The sequence below is a fragment of the Girardinichthys multiradiatus genome, chromosome 5 (genome assembly GCF_021462225.1).
Source record: "Girardinichthys multiradiatus isolate DD_20200921_A chromosome 5, DD_fGirMul_XY1, whole genome shotgun sequence".
NCBI lineage: Eukaryota > Metazoa > Chordata > Actinopteri > Cyprinodontiformes > Goodeidae > Girardinichthys > Girardinichthys multiradiatus.
The window spans coordinates 49,337,115-49,360,143 of NC_061798.1; the positions used below are offsets into that span (position 1 = coordinate 49,337,115).

At 40.6% G+C, this 23,029-nt stretch overlaps 1 protein-coding gene across 4 annotated transcripts in view; it reads left to right on the forward strand.

Annotated features, from left to right (window-relative positions):
* The window catches only part of sh3pxd2aa (SH3 and PX domains 2Aa), a 145,659-nt gene that overhangs the window by 71,565 nt on the left and 51,065 nt on the right, over positions 1-23,029 (forward strand). For 2 of the 4 annotated variants that reach the window (XM_047365064.1, XM_047365066.1), the window contains 3 exons: positions 8,517-8,542; positions 17,885-17,929; positions 21,986-22,114. In XM_047365064.1, coding sequence (XP_047221020.1) covers positions 8,517-8,542; positions 17,885-17,929; positions 21,986-22,114 — 200 coding nt within the window. Of the gene's footprint in view, positions 1-8,516; positions 8,543-17,884; positions 17,930-21,506; positions 22,115-23,029 lie in introns of those variants that run through there. The other 2 variants (XM_047365067.1, XM_047365068.1) reach the window with 2 other exon arrangements.

The following is a 23,029-nucleotide window of genomic DNA, read 5'->3' on the forward strand; positions in this document are numbered from 1 at the left end:
GTGGCCATCATTACTTTAAGAAATGAAGGTCAGTCAGTCCAAACAATTGGGAGAACTTTGAAAGTGTCCCCAAGTGCAGTTGCAATAACCATCAAGCGCTACAAAGAAACTGGCTCACATGAGGACCGCCCCAGGAAAGGAAGACCAAGAGTCACCTCTGCTGCGGACGATAAGTTCATCCCAGTCACCAGCCTCAGAAATCGCAGGTTAACAGCAGCTCAGATTAGAGAACAGGTCAATGCCACACAGAGTTCTAGCAGCAGACACATCTCTAGAACAACTGTTAAGAGGAGACTGTGTGAATCAGGCCTTCATGGTAAAATAGCTGCTAGGAAACCACTGCTGAGGACAGGCAACAAGCAGAAGAGACTTGTTTGGGCTAAAGAACACAAGGAATGGACATTAGACCAGTGGAAATCTGTGCTTTGGTCTGATGAGTCCAAGTTTGAGATCTTTGGTTCCAACCACCGTGTCTTTGTGCGGCGCAGAAGAGGTGAATGGATGGACTCTACATGCCTGGTTCCCACTGTGAAGCATGGAGGAGGAGGTGTGATGGTGTGGGGGTGCTTTGCTGGTGACACTGTTGGGGATTTACTCAAAATTGAAGGCATACTGAACCAGCATGGCTACCACAGCATCCTGCAGCGGCTTGCTATTCCATCCGGTTTGCGTTTAGTTGGACCATCATTTATTTTTCAACAGGATAATGACCCCAAACACACCTCCAGGCTGTGTAAGGGCTATTTGACCAAGAAGGAAAGTGATGGGGTGCTGCGCCAGATGACCTGACCTCCACAGTCACCGGACCTGAACCCAATCGAGATGGTTTGGGGTGAGCTAGACCGCAGAATGAAGGCAAAAGGGCCAACAAGTGCTAAGCATCTCTGGGAACTCCTTCAAGACTGTTGGAAAACCATTTCAGGTGACTACCTCTTGAAGCTCATCAACAGAATGCCAAGAGTGTACGGAGCAGTAATCAAAGCAAAAGGTGGCTACTTTGAAGAACCTTGAATATAAAACATATTTTCAGTTGTTTCACACTTTTTTGTTCAGTATATAATTCCACATGTGTTAATTCATAGTTTTGATGCCTTCAGTGTGAAGCTACAATATTCATAGTCATGAAAATAAAGAAAACTCTTTGAATGAGAAGGTGTGTCCAAACATTTGGTCTCTACTGTATGTATGTATATATAACATAATATAATGTGTGTGTATATATATATATATAACATAATGTATATAACCACAACAGTTGAAAATACTATGTCAGATATCACCAGCCCTTTTTTAACCTTATAGTTCACCCGATGCTCCCTTCAAACCCTGCGGTTTTACGTATATTCTTATACGTCTGATTTGCCTTGACAGTCACTGTTAATAATTCGGAGCCATTTTGCTGATGTGCTTCAGATCCATGGACCTGTAGGCAGAGAGTCAAAGTATTGGTGGTGTGTGCTCTGTGGCGCTTGTGGGTGGAGACTGTGATAGCATTGCGGGGGACCCTTCCCATGCCGTTGCGCCACGCTGTGTGGTGGAGGGCGGGATGCGGTGGGGGTGCATGGAGCAGGGCTGTGTGTGGAGCTTGTGCTGTATGGGTGTGTCTTCATCTGCTTTTCTGGGGTGGAGCTCATCTGTGGTGATGTGGCCCTGTGGGGAGAGAATTTATGGCGTTTGGGTTCTGGGGCATGTATTCAATACCTGTGTCCTGGTTGGGGGTGGTCCCGTGGGGAAATTTGTGTTGGGGTTCATGGGGGGTGGGAGGCTGATGGGGTTGTGATCGGAATTCATTAGAGGGTTGGCTGTGTTTCGTCCTGGGACATCTCTGGTTGGCGGGCTGTCGGTGGTCGTTGGGGGCTGGGATCTAGGCCGGGGTCGTTCAGGTTTGGGCGGTGCCGACTCTAGTATGGGCTGGTGCTGAGGCGGTCTGCCTGTTTCTACCCTGGAATGAAGAGGACTACCTCCTGGGTGCAGGGGCTAATTGCTCCTCTGGGGTATTGGTACCTGGACCTGGGAGTATAAAGTATATATGGTAAGAGTGAGTGAGTGAGTGTACGATGTCCATTGTTGTCTGTCTTTACATTGGGTGTGTGGGTTGAGTGTTTTTTATGTGTATGCATAAGGGTGTGAATTTGTGATTGTGACTGTGTGCACCTGTTTTTGTGTCAGGTTGGGTCTTGGACTGCTCCCGGGATCAGCTTAGGCTCCCAATCAAATGTGGGGCCTATTTCATCCCTGCCACACTCCCTGCCGGTGACTGGTGTTCTCCTGGCTCTATCGGGTCTCTGCTTTGGGGGGTGGTGTGCCCTGGGGTTTCAAGTCTCTGGGTCCATGGCTAGATCAAGTCTGGCGTAGACAGCTGCTGGTGGGTCCTGTGGGCTCCTTGCTGCAACTCCTTGTGGCTTCTGTACTATGGCTGCTGGGTAGTTCCCCTGAAGCTCTCTTCTGCTCTTCTCTGTGGGGAGTTGCAATAGTCCCAGCGGTGGTCCTCCCAGGGTTCCCGTGCTTTGGGGGGCCTGTGGATATCTGTGGCTCATATCTTCTCCGTGTCCGTCTTGGGTCCCTGGGGGATAGGTCTTTGGCTCCTCACACTCGCTATTGCATATTTTTATGGAGAAACCTTATATACACAAGTGTGCTCACACTTACACCCACAGGTGTTTGGATTCATGTGTTAACAGACACAAAGATGTTCTTTATTGAGCTGCAGTTTCCACTAAATACATCTTGCATTCATTAGTACCGTGGACGTTTTGGTAACATTGCTGTTGTCATATACAGTATGTTTCTGCAGGTGTAGAAGCAGTCTTCTAGGGTGTAATCTTGTATTCTCTTCATCCTTTTTTCACTCCTCTATTCTTTTCTCCTTTTCTCCCTTTTTCCTTTTTGCGCTGCCTTTCTCTGTTTCTTGCTTTGTTTTTTCCTTTTTGTTTCCATCTCCATGTCCATTGCAAGTGAAATAATAATAGCCCATGCTCCCTTTTGTTCGGTAAAATTTGTGTCAGTGTTACCTTTTCATAGCTTATCTGGATTATTTAGGTACATACAACCAGAAGACACCATTTGCTAACTTTATGATCATTTTATCTTTAGCTGGATAACCTCATCAGTGTAAATTATTTCTGTACAAACAAATTGTTACCAGTATCAAAGCTGGGCATTTTACTGGGTAACAAAAATGTATTTAAAGCGGATGTTTGCCACACAACGCTCCCTTCTTCTCCACCTCTGTCCTTGCTGCCTTGTACCCCATGCTTCCTCCTCTTCAAACCTCCAGAAATGGTGGAAACGAGCTGGCAGGCAGTGTTGGTTACTCAGCCCCCAGGGGAGGAGTTTGATTTCAGCTTCAGGGATGTGGGTCACTTGCTAAACTCTGGACAATCTGTTTCTCCTCTCGCTTCTCGTCCTTCCATCTTTTCTCTGTTTTACTCCTCTTTTCCCACTCAGTCGTCTTATGTCTTACAGACATTTTTAGGCCCTTTCTCATAAGAGAAAGATACAAAAGCCACAAACAGCTTTCTTTTTAGTTGTTCTGTTGTTTTCAGTAACAGAATGTTTGTTTTTGATCACTACAGGCAACATATATCCATCTTGGCATCAAATTAACATCAAATTAAGAAGGAAGGTTGTGTGCGCAGCACTAGTGCTGTAGTAGAGAATCAACAAAAAAGATCATTTCTGGTCCTAAACATTTTTAGGAAGTAGATGGGTTCTGTGTCCCATATAGTACCATATTTCATTGTGAATAAACATAAGAGCAAAAGCAAAACACCTCACTAAGATGCTGGTAAGAAAGTGTCATTATTTACAGTAAAACGACTCCTATACTGAGCTGAAAGCCCACTCAGTGAGGAAGAAGTCATTACTCCAAAAGCAACGGAAACAAATTTATTGTTTGCAAATGCACTGTCAATTAGTTTATATTTTGAGGAATTTATTGTGTTCGAACATAACCATCGTTACAGTTGAATAACAAAGCGTTTTTTGCAAGTCTGAGGACACCTTTCCTACTGTAAGGTGTGGAGCTGGTAGCATCACATTGTTTGGATGTTTTGCTGCAGAAGGGACTGGTGCACTATACAAAATAAATGGAATCACAGGGTAAGAGGATTGTATGGAAATGTTGAAGAAAAAACACAAGATATCAGCCAGAAAGTTCAAGCTTGGGACAGAAGTGGGCCTTGACCCTAATCCTACCACCAAATTAGTTACCAAGTGGCTTAAGGACAACAACAGTCCCTAAAGTATCTACACTGGCTCCCTGTAGCTCAGAGAATAGAGTTTAAAATACTTCTGTTAGTCTATAAATCACTGAAGGGCTTAGCACCAAAATACATTACAGACTTGTTGTCAGTGTATCAACCACCCAGACCTCTCAGGTCTTCTGGCTCAAATCTACTCTGCAGAACCAGAACCAAACATGGAGAAGCAGCTTTTAGTTCTTATGCTCCACTAATCTGGAATAAACTGCCAGAAAACTGTAAAAGCGCCGAAACCCTAAGTTGCTTTAAATCAAGATTAAAAACTTATTTGTTTAGAGCGGCCTTTGACTGTGCCATCTAGGCATGATTAGTTGCGTTTTCAATCCAATTGTCCTTTCATTTTCTTGTCCATCATTCTATTCTCTTTATTTTTTTAAATTACCTCTGTTGTTTGATTTTATCATTTTATTTGTTTTTCTGTGTCTGTATCTGTGTTTATTTTCTTTGTGATTGTATTGTAATTGTATGTACAGCGCTTTGAATATGTCGTTGCTGAAAAGCACTATATAAATAAACTTACTTTACCTTACCTTACCTTACCTTGACAGTGTCCATTAGAACGCCCTGATCTCAGTCCCAGAGAAAATAGTGTTTGCAGAGCTCAAGAGGTGTGTGGGCTGGGTGGACCACTAACCTCACCCAGTTACACCACTTCTGTCAGGAGGAATGGCAAGTTATTGTGAGAAACTTATGGAAGGAAACCCAGAACATTTGACTTAAGTGGTACGGTTGAAAAGCTATTTTTTTACGTATGTAGGCAAACCTCTGAATTTGTTAAAAACTATAATAAATTCTCACTCATTATTCTGGATTTTACCAAACAGAAATATTTTTGTTCATCTTGACTGATCTAAAACATGTGAAAATAAGAAAGAACAAGTTGTCTTTTTATGCAGTGTATGCTTTTATATAGTTTATACATATAAACAGTGTATAGTGTATTTAAAATTAACACACTGGACATCTGAGCAAAGAGTACTGGGCAAATAGAAATATTCACATGATTGGTAGCATTCCCTGGATATCTGACATCCTTGCAACCTAAAAAAACCGCATACTTTCCATCCAGACCCTTCCAGATGCTTCAGCTTATTGTGCTCTACTTTAAGACATTGCCCACTGAAAGAAAGTAATCTCATTCCTCGTGCTTTAGAAGTTGTGTACAGCCCGACTTGAGATGGATGGGATGATGCATGGGGTCAAGTCATGTCGTGTCCATCTTTAGTGACATTGAAGCATATTCTGGTTTCTAGCACAGAGAGTTCTTGGTATAAAGAGGTCACTAATAAAGGCTTCATTCATTCGTTGAATCCAGTCACAGAGAGACGGATGCATCAGATCACAAGGGATCGGAGAAAACAGAGCACAGTGACACCATGAATCTGTGTTTCTAGCTGCTTAAACCAGACACTGATTTTACTCTGTGTTGTTAGCCTACCTGTATCTGTGACAACGTGTATCTTTATTAGCCGGTGTAGAGTTATGGAGACACTCAACAGGAGGGATTTAATTAACCTCTCGCAGTGAAAGGTCATTACATTGACCAACCTCTGCACTGCAGGCAATAGTTTCTGCCCTGTTACCCTCTGCTGCAATAATTTCTCAGTTCAATTTACTCATCTTCATTGCTGACAAGATAAGGTCCCTCATTTAGGAGATGAGTTTTGAACAAAACTACTCTAATTAGAGATATCCACTTTGCTAGATCGGAGAGGAAAAACCACAATCGCTTACTGACCTTAGCTGACTGGAGAGTGCTTCCTTCCTTTTATGCTATGCACCCTTTCATTTTTTACCACTTCTCCAAGGCTGAGTTGCTGGATAGCATCTGGGTCTCTTCCAAAAGTGACACTGGCATGTTTCAAATCCAACCTTCACCCATGATCTTTCATGCACTGTTCATGGTTTGTCCACAGGCTACATCCTTCCTAGAATAATATTCAGGTAGCTTCATTCGGGTAGTGGCTATTTAAATCCAGCAGTATGCTGTCTATGTTTGTTCTGGTATGCCTGATTTCAGTGCTTGGAGACTGCGCTGTGCAAACCACCCTTGTTTATTTTATTTTTCACTTCCAAAGAGCCAAACTTTCTTATGATCTTTTAAAGGTGCCGTGATCAATAGTTCTCTTTGGAGGTGTGAAAGTTTTTCTTTTGACATTGACTTTTTTTCCACCCATGTACTGTCCAACCCTGGTACCTGGTGAGCTGAAGACTCTAGCAACACTTGAAGTACTAAAAATAAACTGAAAGCCACAAGCACTGGTCTGCTAACAGAGTTGTTTCCTTGTATTTCAAGGTTGCTGGAGTCTTAACCTCACCAGATCTTTGACCCTCTCCATGCATATTGGGAGTTGGTGAAGTTGTACTAAAAACCTTTGTATGCATTGTTGACTGTGTTGACCTGCAAATGACAAATAAACCAATACAATCTCAGTGCTTGTATCTGACAATGACAGCATGTTGTCCAACAGTTACTACAAGAAAAGTAGAAGAATTGACATCTTGAGGACAAAAGAAGCGTTTGGCCTTGTTGCATGCATTCAAATGCATCATCATTTAAATCCTTTAAAACTATCCATTTCCTTTCAGTTATCTGGTATCAGTTTATGGAGAGAACAAGTTTTAGGATGAAGCCTAAAGATTCCTCTTCAAGAGACTCCTTCTCCTTAAGATAGATCACAAAATTTTATCATGCCAAGATGCATATATGTTGCCTCTAGCGAGATCTGGGTCTGGCCTCCAAAGGAAAACCTCCACATGGCATCCTAAACAGATGACTGGGCCACTTTAAATGACTCTTCATTGCAGCGAAATGCCAGGTCTTCTCCCAGTTCCAATCAGACCAAAGAGCTTCTCACCTTTTCCCTAAAGCAGATTCCAACAACCCTATGGAGGGGGCTTTACTTTGGCGTCTCGTTCTTTTGGTTGTGATCCATTTTCCATGATTCAAGGTGAAGGTTGTCACAGAGATGAACCAGTAAACTGAGTGCTTTGCCTTGCAGTTCAAGTCTTTCTTCACTATGACAGAGCAAAGCAAAACCCTGATTGGTGCTAAAATTACCCAAATCCATCTATGCTCTGTCCTACAATCCCTCATGAAGAAGACAACAAAAGATTAGACCTAAATGTTCACTGACAAGGAGGGATCACTGTCAAAACGTTTTTGTTTTTTTTATTAATCCAGCTCAAGAAATGGGAACAAATCTTGTGACAGAGAAATAACCAACGATCCAAAATAAAAAGAGTTATTTGCTTAGTTTATGCCTATGTATTGAGAGAACTCTGGTTCATCCCTTGAGATTGGGGACATTTTTATGCCACAATGATTCATGGTCAGAGTTTGATGACTAAAGAAAAAGCTCTTGAATGTTCAGGTAGTGCATTGGAACAGAGGGAAATGGCAACCAAAGTTCAGTGACAAACTTCAGAGAGCCTGGAGAACTGTTGGTCAAGACCACCTCAAGTGATCCTGAAAAACAAATGGCCCCAAGATGGAAATGGACATCAGTTTTACTTATGGGACCGATACTGACATACAATTATTAAAACGACTAACATAGGCTTATAAGAAAATTAATGCTAATATATTGTGTATGCCTGATTAAATTTCAGTCTGCCTGTTTGAAGGTTGAAAAAGTCAGATCTAGTTTAGCTTTACTGCAGCATCATTCTGCTGATGTTTACTGTTTGCTCTCAGATACTGCAGCAGGGGTGACATTGGCTGATTTAACATAAATAATGGGTTGGTTTGGAGGAATCAGCTGAGCAGAGATGTGTCCTCATCTGAACTCTCTTTTGTCTCTTTTTCTATCTGACTCCCTGCTTTATTTTGGACAGAAGACAAGGTAGACAAGCCTTGCGTACATCAACTCTGCGTCAGACTTGTGCCATAATCCCATTAGAAGCCATTAAGCAAAGCATCTTAAACTGATCCTCCTTCCTTTGAATGTGTTTCTTTCCCTCTAATAGGATGAAGGGAGGGGGGGGGGGGCAGAGGGAGGAAGAGAAATTAGATGGTGGAGCTGCTTTGGAGTCACATGACTTTTTTGTGTCTGTTGCAGAGAGTACAGGCAGCTGGCCAAAGTCATCCCTCCTTCTCCGCCTCGCTTTTTTCTCCTTCAAACACATGCGTTTCCTAGTGCACAGAAGCCGAGCTGCAGCATCAGCATGCATGTGTGTTGACTAAATGTTTTGTTTAGGACAGTAGCGTTCGCTGTCACTAACCATGTCCCTCTTGTGTTGCTTCTCCCTCAGGGACTATGGCTCCAAGCGCAAGTCTGGTAAGTCACCTGCTTTTCTTCATCCAAACCTGATTTATTTCTCTGCTGGTTGCTGCTACAGTATTTTTCTCCTGGAGAAGCATGGTGCAGCATGACGTGTTGTCTGTCAGTACGTGTCCATGTCTGTGTCAGTCTGTGGTTCTTTACTGGACGCTGACTAACTGTCGGTTCTGTTGTATTCTGGGTTCACAACGCTGTCGTCATTTTTGGCCCCAAGATCTCGTTTAAATTTCAGGGTTATTGAGTGCCAAAAGTTTTAAAAAACGTGATAAAGAAATAATTCAGTAATTATTTATATGTGTCATAGTTAAATGGCTTTATACATAACTGTTAGAAAATCTTCATAATTTATTGAATTCACAATAAAATAATCTGGAAATCCATTAATTTCAATTTTGATTCATATTCTAAATAATATAGAATTGTTCTTAATATAACTTAATCAGTTGACATAATTGTTTAATCATATATTGAAGACTGCTTAAATATATAACCAGTTAAATAGCTATAAAGTTTTGACACATTTAAGTAATTATGGAATAATTGTTTTTTTTATTGAACCGTTGAGACCATTTTGGACCTCCATACGGATCAGGGAATCTTTGGGATATCAGAGAGTCTGTTAGATATGTTCTGTTGTGAGGAAGCATAATGCTTGGATTTGGCTGTTGGATCTTGGGAGAAACTGTTTGTTCTCCTCTGCTGGAGTCCGAATCAGAGCTTTTTATGCGACACACGTTAACTGGTTTTAATAATGCAGTGAATTCACAAGAAGCTGCCCAACTCTTCCAGTGGGTATCCGTATGGATTTACAAAGAAACAGCCAGGCCAAGGCAGATCTACGTTTTTATCCAAGTGTTCGGGCCAACACTCAATGGTTAGCAGCATTTGCACTGTAAAGCTTTTTGGCGTGAACACATTTGCTTAATACCACATAAGCCAAAACGATGAAAAACTGCCATCTTGTTTGACTTTAAGATCCCTCGTCCATTTGCCACTGAAGGATCTTTAGAACATTAGCCATCTTAGCAATTACTTGGCCCTTAAAGAGTATTAGCCAGAAATTGACTGCTTAACAAAAGCTTTTGGACATCTGGGTGACTCTTACAGTAAATGTTTTTTGGATGTCTGCTTTTAAAAAATTAATTATTGAGGAGCAAACTCAGGAAATAATTAGTGGTTAATAAACGGGCCGATTCTCCTCATACCGTTGCCTTTAAAGGAATTTAGGTACCATAAAGATTGTATCATGTGATTGGTTAAAAGCGTTATTCTGTTGAATTAATTTTTAACCTTTTATAAAATGACTGTAGTCAGAGATGTTTCATTTTGCCAAACTAAAGACTAAAATATGATGCTGGAGCCAAATACCAGTTCAGTTACACTCACCGAGCTGGCCATATATAAGGTACACTTTACTAGCACTAGTTAGTACCCACTTTTGCTGTCCAAACTGCCTTAATTCATTGTAGCATATAGGAGATTCAACAAGGTATCTGAAACATTTGTAGAGTTTTTGGCCATCGTCGCAGCCATGATATTGTCACACAGTTGCTGCAGATACGTCAGCTCTCCATCCACCTCCTAAGTCAGCACCTCCCAAATTGGATTGAGATCTGATCTAAAAATATGTCAGACAATAATTTCATTTACAAACTCACATTGTGGAGTGATATTATTTACTTTAATAATATATTTTCATGTTCCGTTCTTTGACTAAACTCAGTTGGAGATCTCTAGTTCGTTTTGTATGTGGACAGTAACTGCTCAGACTATACTTTGAATTAACATGATGTTAAATCTTCCTTTTCACACTTAAATCATTCAGTTGTGGTCTATATAAAGTGGAACTGCAATGCTTTGGTCAGAACTCCTTGTTGTAGCTCCACAGGCTCCTCTTTTACCTGTTCTGCGGTGCGTCTGAGAGCAACTTGTTTTGGTGCCGTCTCTTTAAATGCTGTTGAGGCACTTCACAACGTCGTTTCCATAGACAGAAGGAACTGACCCTTAATCAGATGAAGTCTTTCAGCAAATCCTTCTTGATACTGGAGGAGGTTGATGAAGAACTCGACCTTGAAGTGGAGAAATAGGAATTTCCCCACTGATGTGGAAACATTTCCATGGAGAATTTAACCAGGCACTTCGAAGAGATTCTGATGCTGGCGGACGGTGTAATGACTTCTGTGGGTTAATACACCCAACAACCAACCAAACGTATCATCATTATGAACATCTATGAACCAAGTAGAATATAAAGATATCTTAGCAACACCTAGAGACTAAATTAAACTTTTCTGCACTTCTACAGAAGTACACAGAAAAATGTATTTAAAGGCTAAAAAGGCTATTTTTCATGATATGTCTCCTTTAAGTTGATGAACTTTAGATGTCAGATGTGTGTTTCACCACAAGGGTCAGGTCCGGGTCTCGTCGTCCTTTGCAAAGTGCAGATGGAGCTCGTCGTCCCCCATGTGGGAGTCAGATTTTGAGGGATTGGAGAAGACTGCTGTCTGCGCTGCAGAAGCCACAGGGGTTGATGCCGTCAGACAGGCCCGACTTTGTTTACGTGGCATGGGGGATAAGGTTTCAGGCTGACATCGGAATGGCCAGTCGTATTTAGGAAGAACGGGAAGGGCTTTGTTTTTAGATGTGTGTTAGTGTTTTTACAAGTGCAGGAGTAACGGCCGGGGGCACAGTGTGTTTATAGATCTGTTAAACTGTCATTGCTCATTTGGATCTTGAAGTTGAGGCCTTGCTTGTGGCATCAGAATTAGTCAAACTTTTGACATCCACACCTCCTATTAAGACCCCATGAAAACTGGATTATTTAATCTTGCACTGTGCTCTTAACTGGAGTAAATGTTCCAACACATCGGTGATTCACAAAGCGGTGAAGTTGGGACTTTACAGCCACGTTGCTCGTGTGTTCATGGAGCACTGACTCAGGAAGGACAGCGTTTCAGTTAAATGTGAAGGAGGTGAGGAAAAGGCCGTTCATGTGTAAGCGAGAGTGCTCATTGTGGAACAGACATGGTCTGGGATCGGGTAGAGACACGGCCTGTGGCGAAAACCCACACCACACTCCCATCCTGGGTCTAGAACCATCCATCATGACCAACTCAACTTTATTTTACTTTTCCCCCAACAGTTCTGGATAAAACAGATCAAACTGATAGCATCAGGCACAATACACATAAAAGGCCAGGAACAGTTACAATAAGTTATATAAATTAATAAAACAGGAATGCTTCACACTTCACACACAAAGGATAAAGTTTTAGGATTACTTGAACTTTTTTAGAAGCAGCATTTTATATTTATGTATTAGAAATATTACAGGACAAAAGGGAGCCAGAGATGTCAGCCAGAACCCAGTATATAGTGTTCCATGTAGCCCATCCCTGTCTATTAGTATTTCATTTGAATAGAGAGAGTAAGGAACACCGTCGTCTGGGCGGAAGTCAGAGTGAAGCTGCAAACATGGACAAATTTCATTTTATTTTATTGTTTCTATTTTATTGGCAATTCATGTGTTTGACCAAGACAAAGAAGCAGATTTTTTAAGTGAAAGAAAAATGATAAATGGGTTTCAACATTTTTTACAAATCTGAAAAGTGTGGCACGGATTTATGTTCAGCCCTTTGGAGTCAGTGCTTCATAGAACCACCTTTTACTGCAGTTTCAGCTGGGAATCTCTGGGTTATGTCTGTACCAGCTTTGCACATCAATCTGTCCATTTTAATTAGATTTGGGTCTGGACTTTGACTGGGCCATTTTAACGCATATATTTACTTTGATCTAACCTGTTGTCATTGTAGCTCTGGCTGTATGTTAAGGGTTGTTGTTCTACTGGAAGGTGAACCTCCTCCTCAGTCTGGAGTCTTTTGCAGCCTCCATCATGTTTTCTTCTAGGATTGTCCTGTATTGAGCTCCACCCATATTCACAAATTCTACCAGCTTTCCTGTACCTGCTGAAGAATGTCATTCCCACAGCATGATGCTACCACCCCCATGTTTTACAATTGAGATAGTGTTTTCATGTTCAATATCAGCACATACAGCATTTGCATGTAGGCCAGATCATCTATTTCTACCTGTTTGCTGTGTCTTCTACATGGCTTGTGAGATACTGCAATGTGGAATTTTCTATGGTTTTCTTTCAACAATGGCTTTCTTCTTGCAATTCTACTGTCAAATCCCACTCTACAGTTGGATTTGTGGATTTAACAACAAAGATTTATCTTGTCAAATATTCTCCTACCTGAGTCATATCAGAATCAGAATCAGCTTAATTGCCATGTTCGTACATTCAAACAAGGAATTTGACTCCGGTACACTTTGCTCTTTGCTCTTTGGTTTTGTTTTTGTATTACAGAATATACATATTTACAATGTACAATATACACATATATAATAAAAAGGTGCATTTGCAACATCTGTATGCTGTTGTTTTGTACTCTATTAAATGTTCAACAGAGAAACAGCCTGGGGGAAGAAACTGTCTCTGTGGCAGCTGGTTTTAGTGAACAGTGCTCTGTAGCGGCGGCCTGAAGGTAAAACTCTGAACAGTTATGTGCAGGGTGTGTGGTGTGCAGAGATTTTAGTAGCTCTTTTCCTGACCCTAGACCTGTATAAGTCCTGGATGGAGGGATGGTCAGCTCTGATTATTCTCTCTGCATTCATGATTATTTGTTGCAGTCTGGACCTGTCCTGTTTGGTGGATGATCCAAACCACACTGAGATGGATGAAGACAGGACAGACTGAATGATGGCAGCGTAGAAGATGACCAGCAGCTCCTGTGGAAGGTTGAACTTCTTGAGTTGCCTCAGGAAGTACAGTCTCTGCTGGGCCTTCTTTCGAACAGTGTCTATAGGTGAAGACCATCTCACATCCTCAGAGATGGTGGTTCCTAAGAACCTGAAGTGGTCCACGGCCGATACAGTGTTGTTGAGGATGGTGAGGGGGGTGTATGGGGGTGGTGTTCTCCGAAAGTCCACCACCATTTCCACAGTCTTGAGTGGGTTCAGTTCAGGGTAGTTCTGACTGCACCAGTGGACCAGCCGATCCACCTGCTGTCTGTATGCAGACTCATCACCGTCCTGGATCAGACCAATGACAGTGGTGTCATCTGCAAACTTAAGGAGTTTTATATATATATATATATATATACCTTTCAGGAACTGTTTTCTCCCCTTCTGGGAACATATTTGGATCATTCGGAGAGTGTTACTGGGGAGAGGTATGCTTCAGTTTCCCTCTAGGACATGTTAACTTCACAGCCTGACCTTCGATATGTGGGACCGGATGTATAGAGTGATGCCTTACCCCAGTATAATTTCTAATAAAAATTAAAAGCTGAAATCTCCACATGATCTCTGGCTTGGTTAGGCATTGTTAGGATTGTTTGGCAGTTACTGCAGTTTCTCCTTCCCCCTTCGCTCACTCCTCTTACTTGTTTGCACCCAAATGTCATTTGTCAGACACGTGTTGCAGATTAATTGCTTCATCTCTTTGGTTTGGCTCTGTGGTTTGGCTCATCCACAAAACAGGACAGGTCCAGACTGCAACGAATAATCAGGAATGCAGAGAGAATAATCAGGGCTGACAACACTGAATCGGCCGTGGACCACTTCAGGTTCTTAGGAACCACCATCTCTGAGGACCTGAGATGGTCTTCACACATAGACACTGTTCGAAAGAAGGCCCAGCAGAGACTGTACTTCCTGAGGCAACTCAAGAAGTTCAACCTTCCACAGGAGCTGCTGGTCATCTTCTACGCTGCCATCATTCAGTCTGTCCTGTCTTCATCCATCTCAGTGTGGTTTGGATCATCCACAAAACAGGACAGGTTCAGACTGCAACGAATAATCATGAATGCAGAGAGAATAATCAGGGCTGACCTTCCCTCCATCCAGGACGTATACAGGTCTAGGGTCAGGAAAAGAGCTGCTAAAATCTCTGCAGACCCCACACACCCTGCACATAAACTGTTTAGAGTTTTATCTTCAGGTGGTGCTACAGAGCACTGTTCACTAAAACCAGCCACCACAGAGACAGTTTCTTCCCCCAGGCTGTTTCTCTGTTGAACATTTAATAGAGTACCAAACAACAGCATACAGATGTTGCAAATGCACCTTTTTATTATATATGTGTATATTGTACATTGTATATTTGTATATTATGTAATGCAAAAACAGAACAAAAGAACAAAGTGTACCGGAGTCAAATTCCTTGTTTGTATGTACGAACTTGGCATTAAAGCTGATTCTGATTCTGATTCTGATCTCTTGGTTCTCTTCCTGATAAACATTGTGTCAATATGCAGCTTCTGTTAGTGCTTTGACATTTGTTTGCTATTGCCAACCTGCTTGTTACCTGTACATTGCAATCCATGTGGCAATACTTTATTTCATGCACTGTCCTGAAATGCATTATTTAAAAATGAAGTATTTGGTGAAGCAATTAACCCTTTAAGAAATCTCTCAAGGTAAAAAATGTTTTTAGAAGGAACTTACTTATGAGGGGAAAATGACTTCAAAATACAGATTTGCAGACATCATTATGATGTTTCCGTGTTTTATAAAGATTCATTCACAATTCAAAAAATGTAAAATGTACAGCCTGAAAAATTTTATTAAGCCACATTGATAATTTTGTGTCAAAGAAGCATTATTAATATTTTCCAAAAAAAAACTCAAACTAATTTTTATGCCTTGAAGTGTCAGAAAACAACATTGTTGAACTTGTTAAATATGCCCCCTTTTTTCTTCTGCAAATCTCTTCTGGTCAACCAGTTTTACTTAAAAACACTCCTGTGTTTGCAGCATTTAAAATAACTTTTTTTTTCCTGTATTTGTTGGATACACATTACAGCTGATTATTCCATCCATGCCCACAAACATTAACATTTTAATGCAACTGCTGGCATGTTTTTTTTTTGTCATCCTAAAGCTTCAATAACTTAAAAGTCAGTAAAACAGTCAAATAACTGATCAAAAATCAGTTTCATAATATATTCCAAAATCAGTCTAAAGGAGGATTTTTTTTCCTAGGGAATCAACAGGTTTCTGTTTATTTCCCGAGCTGGTATCAACAAGAGCTGGTGATCAAAAATCACAAAATGAATTTATTAATAATTAAACGACGAGCTTTTGTCTAATATTTACTGATCAAACATTTTAACCAATTTGAATAAATAACTGAATCTGCCTGCACTGTTCAATAGTTAGGATTAAGTGAAATGTATGTAACTGACTTGAAATCTGTATGATTCGATTGAATTGAAGAGCCCCGACACGACATGTGTTGTGAATTGGCGCTATGTAAATAAAGCTGAATTGAATTGAATTGAATTGAAAAATGAAAAAATTTACATGAAAATAGACAAAACATAGCATGCTGCAGATCCAAAGACAAATATTGACCACAACTTAATCTGAGAAGGTGTTTTGTTCGAACTCTGATTTGCTTCAACAAGCAGTCTTCTTAATGAGTTTGCTGGTTCTTTCTTTTTGAGAATGCAGCTAATGCTTCTTGCCAGCTTGAACTTCCTGGGCAGGAGACGTCACAGGGGATTGATCAGCCAATCAGAGGTAGAACTGGGTAACATGAGAACTATGTCATGTTAGACAGCAAATAATAAACTGGATGCTGTGATTCTTCAAAAACACTTTCTTTAGACTAGAAAGAGACCATGTCACTACTATCTATCACCTGGGCTGTTTCACATTCAGAGCTTCAAAGATGTATTCATGCTACTGAAAAACAGATTCACATTCACTGAAGTTACAACTGTCCATGGGTTAGTTTAAGCTTTCTCGACTATAAGAGCATTCATATAGAGAAACATTGACACATTTTGACAAGCATTTAGACAAAACTCTTTTTCAGTTCAACAACTGTGGAGCTAATAAAAGCCAGTTCTGTAAACCAACTACGTGGAATAAGTGTTTTTTTTTTTGGCTGTATCTAAAAGTCCACAGAGAAAAGTATGAAGGGACTTGAAGTAAACCAGTTGAAGTGGTTGAAATTCCAAACCCAGTGTGTTTGTGTAAATTACATTTTTTGTATATTACATTTTTTAGCATGGCTTTTAAAAAAATGTATTATACACTGTAGTTAAATGCATTTAATTGGTTGTAATTAATTTAATTTTACTGACATAAACACAGGTGTCATGACTGTAGAGTCATGACACTGTAGACTGTAGAGACTAAAGGCTACATAGGAATATACGTCACAGTAAGCAGAAACAACTTTAGTTTCAATTAAACAAAGACTTAATGTTAATATTGATATTTAGGGTTTGTATTTGGGGAGGATGGGCTACAGGAACAGAAGAACATTTGGATCAGAGTTGGTTCTGCTTGTTAGTGGCTTCATCATACAAACCTAAAAATAATTAAACCTTCCTGTGTGTTTGTGTATGAGGCTGGTTAACAGGAGGGAGGTGACATGAATCAGATATGAAGAAGGTTTGTGTGTTGAAAGCATATTAGACATTTTTGAAAGCAAAGCTTTTTCAAACCTCCGCCAACGTCTGAATGAATAACCTGAACAGTCTGGAACATGATGAACACAATGTCAGAGTGGGGGAACAGGTTAGGGAACCAATCTTGAATGCTGTCCTAACCAGCAGTACAGATTCTTCTCACAGTCACCCGGCCCGCTTATCGGACAGATTCCTCCAGTCCTAGCCTGTGGGATATGGGAGAACCAGACCTCTCAAATACACTCACTGAACAAAACAAAAACTCAGGGAAAGCTTTAACTTTTGTCTAGATACACTAATAAAATCCCATTTGCTATTGCTATGACAAACATGTTTTCTCTTTTCCGTAGTCCTTCATTTCTATCAACATTCAGGAAAAGGTGATCATCAACCAGATGCTCAGAACAACCTGATACCTCAACCCTTGTCTCCATCTTCTCTCTGTGTGGCTCTGGTAAAGGAAATTTAATTTCCTGGTTAGAGGCTCCTGTTGTTTGGAAACATAGGGTGGGTGTTTATAACGGACCTCCTATTCCAGGAGTGAAGAGAAAAAAAGGGGAAAGTTAGAAAGAGATGCTGAAAGGTCAGATGAGAAGGGTGGAACAGTGTGGAAATGGGAGGGGTGGCTGTTCTGGTTATTAGTCGGGGGTGTTTGCCCAGTTAGATGTCCTTCATCCATCCATTAATTAGTAGAAGAAACACTTTCTGTCCATCGCTCCCAGATGAGTTGGCCCACACTCTGGATCCAACTCTGATTTAGCTTTGCTTAGTGTTGCTTCTGTCTGCTGTCAAGCTAAATAATTTCTTTCCCTCTTTCTCTCTTCTTCTGTTCCTCCCTCTTTGTCTGCAGTGTGGATGTACGGCTTTACAGACAGCCCGAGGAAAGAGGCCTCAGGTAGCCTTGTTGTGTGTCTTTGTCAACATTGTCATTATGCATGTGCTATGATAGCCACAGGCCAGCTGCGTCACATTTGTTTTCTCAGTTTACTTTGCTTCACACCTCAGTTCTCTCTGGACATCTGCTTTGCATGTCCCATCTGCTCAGAATCGGTCTCTGTCTTTCTGCATGTTGTTCTTCCATCTCAGGATGAATAAACCTGCCTGGATAAAACAGCAGCTGGATGTAGGGCCAGAGCCAGAGAGAGGACTGTAGTAGGTATGCATGTGGCATATCAAGTGCTTTATAATTGAGTCTGTTTTTGTCTTTGATTGCTTCCCTGGATCTCGTGTACTTCTGTATGATTTTGTATAAGAAGTGAAAGGAAAAGCTTTGTTCTCTTTATTTTATCATTAGAGGAATATTGCTCTTCGTTCTCAGCTCAGGTCATAAGAAATGACATGTTATCACAGTCTTTTGTATCATAGCAAACTTATCAAACAGGAAGTGACATTCTCTGACTTTTTTGTTGTGCTAATCTGTAAACGAGCTTGCTAAACATAAATATCAAATTAGCAGAATAGATGTATCGGGTCATTTGTCTGTTTTCCTATTATTTCGACTTTTCTTCATAGAGACATAGCTGCTCCTAAAAATGGTTCATTTTGAACTACAGCTGTACCAATCTGGAGGTGCAAAAAAACAATAGTTTTTGACCTTGTTTTTCTAAAATAGTTACACCATTGTGCTCACATGTGTTGCAGTTAGAATACATCTAACCTATTCATATGTTACTAAGCTTGGTCCTTTGCATGCCCTCATAATGCCACCCTTTGCAGTTTTCCCACATTATAAATCTTCACTTTGTTGAAATCTCTGAAAACAAGATTTATTACTTGGAATATTCCCCTTCTCTGGTGTGTCCTCTTTTTATCCACTCTCATCCTGTTCTGCATTTACCCCTTTGCAGCTGAGGCTATATACTGCAGACCAGCTGTGTGTATATTCAGCTAACAGAGTTAGGCAAACTCTATGTAGTTCAGGTTCAATGTTGCAGATATGTCCTGATCTGTGTAGTGGTGATCATAAAAGCCTGCTGGCATGCATTATTCAGCCTTAGTGAGCTTTATACTGGAACATTGTTTGGCATATACAACAAGCTCTCATTTTAACATTCTAATTAAGGTAATTATTTAGAGTTTGGAGAAAGCCTTCGCATGTGCCTGTAAATTTACCAAAAGGCTGAATTTTAGAGGTCTTTATAATTCATGTAAGTCCTGAAAGGCCTGGTTTCCATCATTATCACAACATAGACAGTTTAAATAGTTGGATATGTACTTTTATTTAACCTCAGGCTTAACTTAATTTCCTCATGCTTCTCCACCTTATCCTTCCTTGTTCATTTGTGTTAAACTTTTTGAAGAAAACAGAGAAACACTCGGCCTTACCCAGTGGAGAAGTAAAGTTATGGGCTGTTCTTTTTCACTGCCAGCTCACTTGACATTTAGAGATGCTTATTTATATTTTAAAGCACTATGCAGAGACTTTACCCTGATTCATCCACTTTCCCAGGCTTCCTCAATGCAAAGCTTTGCTGTAATCTGGCCTTTTTTGAGACTAAAATGCAAACAATGATTGCTTCATAAACTTTAAATGTTCTGTATTGCTTTCAGATCACTTTAACAAAGCCGTTTCCAGCGGAAAACAACACAGGCTAAATATCCCTTGCAAATGTTTGTTTATTGCCATGAACTTATGAAAACTTGGTGAAAACCTTTGTAAGCTATATTAAAAAAAAAAAAACCTTCTTCTATCCCATCTTCAGCTTCTTTAATTTCAGACTGGCTATATGTGTTTTCATCTTAAATTGATGTAAATAAAGTGAAATAAAAACTGATTTTAGAAGAAGAACAATCCCATTCCAAGTTAAAGCTAATTCCTGAAAACTTTATTTGTGAATCTGTTTTTGCAGTAGCATAACTTCACTCTGAAAAAGCTACAAAAAATCCCCCTCTAATTTGAGTAGTTATGGAGTAATGAAAAATTACATGTAAAAAAAAAATTATTTGTAATATAATAACCAAGAGAACAATCGTTAATATCACTAAAAATCGATATAAATAAATTTAAGGAAGGCCTAATTTTTATACATTACATTTTAAAAGTTATGATTGTTTCCATGAGCATCTAATTAGTCATTTATGAGTTTTTTTTATTTCCCTGCAGCATAAATATTACATGACAGAGGTCCATTTCTTGTCATTAGGTGGATGAGCTCCAAATCCCACTGCAGCAAAGAGTGATGTCTTTGAGTCACCAAGTCTGCTTAAAACTATTAAGACACTGTCTTGGACTTTAAGAATAGAATAGAATAGAACAGAACGGAAATAATCTTTATTGTCCCTTGGTGGGGAAATACAGGTGTGTCAGCAGCATTTGGAAGAATAAGAGGATGTACTGTAAGGGCAAAGTTAGAAAAATAACTGTTTACTGGAACTATGTGCTTTGATGAGATAAGACTACGATTTTAGCTTTTCCATAGCATAAGCTCCACGTTGTTCTGGGATGAAACAAAAGAAAAATATGTGGAAAAGCACCTCATACACACTGTTAAGTACAGTGGAGTATGTTAATGCTGTGGTCCTGGGAGCCTTTTTAGGGTGCATGGCATATTGAACTGTTTGAAACTCTGAACTGAACTAAAATTAGGTCATTATTGGGTATGTCAGCAGGATAATGATTCAAAACATATTGACAAATCAGCAAATAAATGGTTCAATAGACATATAATCAACCTTCTTTCAACACCATCTCAGTCCCCAGACCTGAACCCTACAGAAACCCTGTGGACTGAGCTGAAGAGCAGAGAAGATAAAATAGATCAAAACAACAAACATCTGAGATTGTGCAAAGAGCAATGGCCCAATATCCCTCTCTCTGTATGCTTAAACTCTGTAAAATGTGGTAGAAGAAGACAGAGTGGAGTCCTACTGGCAAAAATGAGTTATAAATATTAACAGCAGGTGTCCCGCAAACTTATTTCTTCTTCCTTGGTTTTGTTTGAAGTTTGAAAACCTTTCCTCATTCTAAAAGTCATGTGTAGCATACTCTGGAATGCCACCCACTGATCTAACCCAGTTATTAAAAACTATCTAAGCATTTCACATTTCAGATATTTGCTTCAACTTTGTGTTTACAGTTGGAGACTAACATGGCTAAAGTCTTCATTGAATTTCAAATATACTTTTTAAATTGCTTAATATTTTCCAACCCCTAAACATGCGGCATTAAATCTTAATGAACATCTTCAGCAGTCATGATCATAAAATGCAAAACGTTAAAATAATACCAAAACAACTGTTGGAAGCTGAGACAGAAGGAGAGTAAGAAACAAACTCCATCTGAAACACTCCTCTTTCAATTTGCCGAAACATGGACCCAGCCTCCTTTTCCCCGGGTCTCGCTCCTTCTTCCTGGTCCACTCATATGTTTCTATTTAAGGCCAGCAGTGTTGACTGCTATGATTGCCCCCCCCCCCCCCCCCCCCCCCCCTCCTCCCAGACTCCCTGTCCAACGGCTGGCTCCCAGAGGCGGTGGAGGAGAGGCTTTTCCTCTCAACCACTGTTGATTTTCCACAGGGAAACTTCACCATTCTTTCTTCCACTCGTTTACTCTCCACTCTTTAGAGGCTTCTCTGTTTGTTCTCTTTTTCTTTATTTTTTCTTTTTTATTGTCTTTTGAATTTGCCAGTTTGCTTCATGAATTTTCTGTAGGTGAAACATGAAGATCCTGCAAGCATTTTTCTTGTCCTCCCTCTTTTTGTTCTAATTCCTCCCCGATGCTCTCCAGTTGTTTTCTCTGGAACAGCTGTATGGCCAGACATTTGGGACAATGCAGTCGATTTAGGAGGTTGTTTTCTGATTGGACGGGGCGGTGTAGTGGAAGGGACTTGGGGTCAGCTTATGGCCACACACTGGGTCCCTGGCAGGGGTGGCGGTGGGGGTTTAGGGTGCAGCGGGCATTCACGGGGTGCCATGGCCGGCAGGTGGCTGACAGCCTGTTTCTTCCCCTCAGGGATTGACGGCTCAGAGCCCATGGTGCTGGAGCAGTACGTGGCCGTGGCCAACTACGAGAGGCAAGAAAACTCTGAGATCAACCTCAAGGCCGGTGAGACGGTGGATGTGATCGAGAAGAGCGAAAGTGGTGAGTTCGTCTGTGTTTTCTTTGAATCTAAATGCCTGAAACCATCTGAACTCTGCCTATAAACTGTCTTAATGGTTGTTGTTAAAAGGTGCCAAGAAATTTGGCTTTAAAATTGATCCTGCTGTTAAACTTTTTCCCTTTTGACACAGAAGCATAAACACAAGTTATGCATACTCAGCACTTTTCTAGGCTCTGCCTTTCCTCTCTGCTTTGTTTGGAGGAACCTCATATTCAGCCTTTCTCTTTCCTGTGTTCCCTCAAACTCCCGACTGGGGGCTTGGCACCACCCTGAGGTGCTGTTTGGCTAGCATAGATCTGTGAGCATAGAGGAAGGACCGTCTGAAAGGGGGAGGAATTTGAAGTAAACAAGAAGCACATCTCATATTACCAATAAGCCCTATTATTGACATTAGCATTGCTAAATGTAAACTATGGCTTCTCTGTGTTTTCCAGAAACCTGCTAATATTACTAGATCCAGTATGTTTTATGACAGAAGTTGAAGGCTGAAAGAAACAAAACACCTTTGCTGTAATACGTTCAGCCTGCCAACCAAGATCAAGGAAGTGTCTGACATCTCCTGCCAAAGGCCAACTTGCTTTAGCAGACCAAATGAACAGCTTGCATGACTCAACAGAAAAGGTTTTCTTTTAAATATGTTATTACAGCATTTCAACTTCCTCTGACTTTGTTTTAAACACATCACTTATACTAATTAAAGCCAACTTTGAGTATTTTTCCTGTTGTAACAACTGCCACTCGAAGAGTGTTGAGGAAGAGCAAACGGGAGAGGTTTAGGTTAATGCATTCACAGACCGGTCCAACCATTTAACTGAAAATCACCTGATTCAGATCAGCAGATGTCATTAGACGAACACTGAAACCTGCTAAACCTGCACAGTATTTGTTTATGCCAG